At 39.6% G+C, this 7,159-nt stretch overlaps 1 protein-coding gene across 1 annotated transcript; it reads right to left on the bottom strand.

Moving 5' to 3' along the window:
- Window positions 1-6,021: 6,021 nt before the first annotated feature.
- LOC146021290 (olfactory receptor 5AR1-like) lies at window positions 6,022-6,957 on the bottom strand. Its single transcript, XM_083155084.1, has one exon. It carries the CDS (start codon window positions 6,955-6,957, stop codon window positions 6,022-6,024), a length of 936 nt encoding a protein of 311 aa, XP_083011210.1.
- Window positions 6,958-7,159: the final 202 nt, after the last annotated feature.

Raw genomic sequence — 7,159 nt, 5'->3', positions numbered from 1 at the left:
GGTAGCGATGGGCACTCTTCTTATCAGATGCCTGCCGGAGCCGCAGCCTCCTTCCCTTTTAAACTGCATTCTCGCCCACCGGAGCTGAAGCAGCCTAATTCCCTTTTGAGCAGCTGCCCATATGCTGCACGCCGCACACTGAATCTACTTTACTTGTCAGCGGTAGCAGCATCCAGCCAACGGTTAAAAAGGGAAGGAGGCTGCGGCGTTTCAGGTACAGCAGCCCGTGCCCTCCCCTCTCTTCAGAGTGGCAGGGCCTGGGACACTTTACCCCTAGTACCCAGTTGCAAACGCAGGATTCTTGTGAGGGGGTTTCCGTTTATACACACACACTTTAATACTGAAATAACATCACAACATGTTACCGACAAAGCATACATACAGTACATAAAGCTCTGGGAGACTTGCCTACCCTTGCGGGAGGCCAGGAATGGTGCCCAATTTTTATGAGCCTTCTATCCATTCTAGGACTGTAGGCAAGTATAACACACAGTATACATACACACAGACGACACACACAGTATACATACGCATAGCATACATATACACACAGCCGACACACACAGTATAAATACACATAGCATGCATACATACACACACACACACACACACATTCTACATACACACAGCCAACACATACACAATCAAAGTGTACACACACACAGCACCCCCCCCCCCCGCCGCACATAGTATACATACTGTATACACAGAGCCCCCCACACACATAGTATACATATACAGACCCCCTATACACACACACAAACACACACACAGTCATCCCCCCACACACGTAGTATACAAATACAGAACCTCCACACATAGTATACATGTACACAGCCCCCATGCAGTATGCACACGCACAGTATAATATATATACATACACACACAACTCTTCTATGCAGACACAGTATACATATACACAGCCCACACATGTACACACATAGTATACATACTGAAAGTCAGCAGAACAACCACAGAGCACTATTACATAGATCATCTGCCAATACATCACACAATAAAAAGCAGCCAGCATCATAACAAACAAATGTAACCTCAACTTGTTATACCTACCCACCCCCTCACGCTAAAATAAACTGCCCATATAACAAACCCCCCTGATCCAGCACCTCCTAAAAGCAGCACACCTGCACATTTCAATCACCAGGAAGTCCTCCTCACCCAGTCATCGCTGCTCAGAAATTCCTGAGAGCCGAGGACTCAGCTGTGCACTTCAGCTCCCCCTACAGGCAGCCAGGGTACTCAATATAGAGGTAGTAGTGTAGTGTGTATGCTGCTTTCCGGTACTGGCTAAAATTGTGATGGGGGTGCCTCTCATTTGGAGGTGCCTGTGCACCCCCGGCACCCCCTGTGCGCACGCCTATGATGGCTTTTAGTGCATAAATGCCCCCATTATATAGATCAATTGGTTGAATACGCAATATTACCTGTAACAGAACCTGTGAACATCTAAATGCTAAATGCCATATTGTATATAATATGGCTAATGCATAATTAATATATTATTTCAAGTGTAATGAATAATGCCACATGTAAACTTAAACTATAAAGGTGCCCACAGACGCTACAATTATCGAATGCGTTTTGTACTTTTTAAGCACAAATTGCATCTTATGTACAATTATTGGATGGTGTTTATGTTCCCTGGAGCCCGATATTGTATGTCTAAAAAAGTACGTGCTGCACGTACTTTTTAGACTACATCTGAAATTTAACATTACAAACATGGGTTCATCACATGCATCCAAGTGCACATCTCATAGCAAGCTGGAAGAAAAATTGTATAGAACCATTGTACAGTCAAAAACGCATAGCACAGTACAATTGTAGCGTCTGTGGGCACCTTAAGACCTTAATATGTGCATATTTACTATGTTTTGTGAATCCAAGTTTTTGAGTACATGCAAATACGGCCAGTCTTTGTTCAAATTAAATGCCCAGAAAGCATAATGACGATAGCGGCATTTTCTGCGCAATCACAGTGATGCCTGTAATGAAGACACATATCAATAACAGGTCTGTCCTCATATTACGAGTGGGGTTGTCCAAGAAGCATGCGCGAGTATAATGTCGCAGGAGACGCGCAACATTTTTACATAAAGAACTGTCAGGAGTACTCTCGTGATGTCGCGGAGTACTTGCGCATGCGCAATACAGTTGGATAAGGACATTGTATCCCGGAGGTTGCCAAGGCAACGCGGAAGTTATGCACATGCGCAGATCCAGTTTCCGGACGCTACCCAATTAAGGGCAACCAAATAAGGTACATATATTTTGCCATACCCTGATCACTTCATCTCTGACCCCTGAGGAAGTCCCATTATAAGGAGAAAAGGGACAAAACCAGTTGGGTAAATTACCTCTCCATCCCCCACTGGCATCAATATCAGATAAGATATAAATTCTTTTGTCAATGTACGGGTCCATCTGTCACTGTTTTCATGTATTTTTTTAACTGTTATATATTGTTTTTTGAATAAATGTACTGTTTACAAAAACAATATCACGCTATGAGTCCTTCCCTTTCTGGCAGACTTCTTTGATTTTAAGGCTCCTGGAGGACACTCTCTGGAAATAGTACCAGGACATATATGATCCGAGTGTGAGTCTGTTTTAAGGAAATTTACCTTAAAAACTATTCTTTTTTTCACAAGGTGATTTGCACGTGCATTTAATAGTTTTTTATATACCACAAGGTGGCGTAGTTCACCTATCTATATTTCTTATGCACAAGCACCTATGAGAAAAATAAATTTAAAGTCACAAAATAACCACGTGTAATAATACACCCTTCCTGCCACTTTCCCCATGTCCGGAATGGTCCATTGAGACGTGCCGACAGGAGAGAAAGTGAAGGAGGGACACTGTCTGATTGAAAGACATCACTATATGTGAGCATTCACTTACTTGCTGGTACGCATATACAAATATCTAAGAAGGATTGTTGTATCACGCATTGTTTAAAACACTGAAGGCGCAGAGGTCATACCACTTTTTTATACGTACTTTCTTGGTCCTACGGAAATTAGGACAACCTGATGACCTCCGACGACACAGTCACAATTACTGGAGTGTTTTTTCACTTATTTCACTTTATTATTTAAGTCTGTTATTGCAATCACCATTTTACGGTGTGCACCGTGAATACTGCGAATTACTGGTAAAACACTTAGCAAGTGATAGCGCTGCAGGTGCACCACACACCATATATATATATATATATATATATATATATATATAGATATAGATATATATATATATATCTATATCTATATATATATATATATATATATATATAGATATATCTATATATATATATATATATATATATATATATATATAGATATATATATATTTATATATATATATATATCTATATATATATGCATTTATTATCCCGTCCTCAGGCTAGAAAACGTGTTACAACAATGACATGAAATAAACATACCTTATATCCCATCCTGTCCAGCGTGCAGCTTGCGGCATCCTCCCTCCGCCTTCAGCCTCCTTCCGGGTTGGGAGTGTCTCAACCACGTACTGTGAGGTCCGTGACGTCAGGGGGATGCCGGTCAGCTGACCGCAAGAATGTTATTCAGTGCATAACTGTTTTAAGACAATTGTGTGACAAAAAGCATAAAGTTAAAAACGTGACTGTAATGCATTCATTATACTTCATCTCGTACAGTACAAAAAGGGCAATTAATGAATAGATAATGGGCTATTTATAGCTCTTGCAAAGAAGTATTGTTCCATTCCCTATAGGAATATTTTCCAATTCAATTCGTCGTTAAGACCTTTTGGCTTCAATGTGTCCATTGTGAATATCCACTTGGCTTCACATTTCAGAAGTTTCAAGTGTCTATCACCCCATCTTCCGTCGTCCAGTATGTGATCTATTATCATGTGGCGGAAACTTGCTAAATTATGTTTTGCTTCTGCAAAATGTTTTGCAAGTGGTTGATCCACACTTTTGCCTTTAATAGCAGCACTTATCGCAGAACGATGTAACGCCATGCGTTCTTTAAAAGTTTGCATGGTTTTTCCTATGTATTTATAGCCACAGGGACATTTGGCCAGATAAACTACATAGGAACTTGAGCAAGTCAAACTATGATTGATGAAATACCTCTGTCCCGTATAAGGGTGACAGAAGTATTTGCCTACAATCATATGGCTGCAGGTTTTACATCCTATGCATTTGTGGCAACCATTAGCTTTTCTGGTTCTCATCTGGTTGTCTCTAAGCTGCTTGGTGGTCCACAGTGATGTCACAGTGATGCCCATCCTCATTACAATAGCATGTGACCAACAGCAGAGTGTACCCTGGGAGAACCCTCAGTGGTTTATGTCACCTCAGGCTTATTCAGCCTTCTGTGTTTCTAGAAATGTCTTAATTGGTAATCGGGGTATAGGACAGCGGGCGGGACGTCATTTCCGCCCCACATCCGCCGTCACCTATATATGGTGAAGAAAATGAAGCATGCAAAGATTTGATGTGAGTGTCTATTTTCTTCATTATGCCCATCGTATGTCTTACATTATGTGACTTTGTTCATGACCAAAGTCAACAGGCATGAATGTTTTCTCTGTTAGCTTTCTGTATACCATGATCCGGCAATGAATGCGCTTGAGCATCTGTTTGTTTTATCATACCTTTTTTATTTCTGTATAATCTACAAAATTTACAATAAAAATGATTGCATTAAAAAAAAAGCATGCGGACAAGTGCGCATGCGCGGATAAGGCATTGGATACTGCTATTTAAACCGGACATTTGGTAATGGAGGACTTACCTGAAGAAGCCACTGACACTCAAGGAGAAAAATAGAAATGCATTATTTGAGCCCCTGGAGAGTTGCTGACAAGTGCCGCCACCCCCCCAATAATTTTTGAAGGAATCCTGTAATTATTTGGAAATCTGCCTGCACAAATAACCTGGATAACCATTAAGGTGGTGCCATTATATGTGAGTCAAACCGTTGCAGACCGCACTTTAAAATAGCAGGTGAGGGTACTATTAAAATCATTTCCTATAGGATAATTAAGAATTGGGCTTAAGCAGGAATTCCTCTGTAGCAATCTAATAAGTACTGTATGCATAGTTGCCGATTCTGTGGGTGCTCAAGGGCCCGAGTACCCACGGAAATTGTTGAGCACCCACGGGTCTGAGTTCCGCTGCTGGGCACCATATTAATTTGCTCATTTGCAGCTGCAGCACCCACATTGCCAGACCTGCCACCTGGGAAACAGTATGCCGGGAAGAGTGTATTCTGTCCGCGGAGTACCTGCACTGTGGGGGCATTTATGTACCTGCACTGTGGAGGCATTTATGGATGTGGAATTCTGTTGCCGTAATTTGAATATTGGAGACAACTGTGCTCCGTAATATAAATTGGTATTATTTTGTGGCCACACCCCTTCCCCATGAAGCCACTCCTCTATATTTTTGGTTTGAGCACCCACCAGCAAAAACATAAATCGGCACCTATGACTGTATGGATATGAACTTGTGAAACTCCCCAAAAAATAATAATACAGATCGACTGAAGTGAGATTTTGTTCAGAAGATTTTTTAAATAAACACCTCCATCTATCAACCAAATATAAAGCCTCATACTAACTGAGAGTGTAACCATTCATATTTAGAGGAAAAAAAAAATATTGTGTGTTTTGTATTTTATGTGTATGTGCTTTTTTTAATGTATAGATAATTATCTGTTTTATTAAAAAAAAAAATGTTTTATTGATTGACGAAAAAGATGTGTTTTTGTTAATGTCATCAGCCCTTCATATTCTCATTAGCTTTGCTAGTGATGTACAGTAGGATTTCCATTTTCAGTCAACACTGATTAGGACAAACAAGCAGAGTTAATATGTTTTCAAGTAAAGACAAATGGTTTGCAAAATTAGAATAAAATAGAATTCCTACTCAATACCATCTATTAATGTTTTTTGTTTTGTCACATATCTGTCTACAGTATTTATCTTTTGGGTACATTTGTATTAGCAGAATAGGTTTGCTATTCTAAATTTAAGAAAAGCTGATTTTATATCATTATTCCTGAGCGTATAAATCAGTGGATTCAGCATTGGAGTAACAATAAAATAAAATAAAGCAAGCAATTTGTCTGTTCCTGCTACAGAGCTTGACCTGGGTTTCATGTAGGCGGCCATAGCTGAGCCATAAAATATTGTCACAACCGTCATGTGAGACCCACAGGTGGAGAAAGCTTTCCGCTGCCCGACTGAAGATGCAATTTTTAAGATACTTAAAATGATTTGAACATAAGAGATTACAATAAATGTCACTGGTGCTATGAGAACAATCACACCAAGAACATATATAATAAATTCCATAAACAAAATGTTTCCACAGCCCAGTGATAATACTTCTGGCATTTCACACAAAAAATGATTTATTTCATTCTTACCACAAAGATCTAAACTGAATATAAGGGACACGTAGGGTATAGCGTTAAGAAACCCAGACAGCCATGTAACGATGGCTAGTTTGTCACAAGCCGTCTTACTCATGATTGTGGTATAATGTAGTGGATGACATATAGCAACATAACGATCATAAGCCATAATAACTAGTATAATACACTCATTTTCACCTAAGGACACAGAAAAATACATTTGTGTTGCACACTCAGCATATGAGATAATTTTCTTTACTGACATCAGATCTTTCAGCATCCTCGGCACAATGACAGATGTGTAGCAGAGATCCAAGAATGAGAGGTTGCCCAGGAAGAAATACATTGGCGTGTGAAGGCTGACATCAGACAGAATCAGAATAATGATGGAGATGTTCCCAATTAATATGATCATATACACAAGTAGGAAGACAAAGAAAAGAAGAACTTGTGTCCTGGGATCACTGGAAAGTCCAAGAAGATTAAATTCTATTGTCACTGTATCATTGTTCCCGTGCATTCTTTCAAACAAAATGGGCAAAATAATGTTTGTTATGTTATTTAGTTGGTTTAACTAAAATATTTCCAGATATCTTAAGGTTATATCACAACAGTTGAAATGAAGGTAACTGACAGAACATAATACGTCCATTCAGAATAATCTTAGAATTACCTTCCTATAAACAGTTACAAGTCAAGCTATTGCCATTAGCATATATTCC

The sequence above is a fragment of the Crinia signifera genome, chromosome 7, assembly GCF_055691185.1.
Source record: "Crinia signifera chromosome 7, ASM5569118v1, whole genome shotgun sequence".
Lineage (NCBI taxonomy): Eukaryota > Metazoa > Chordata > Amphibia > Anura > Myobatrachidae > Crinia > Crinia signifera.
This window is presented reverse-complemented; position numbering and strand designations above follow the sequence as displayed.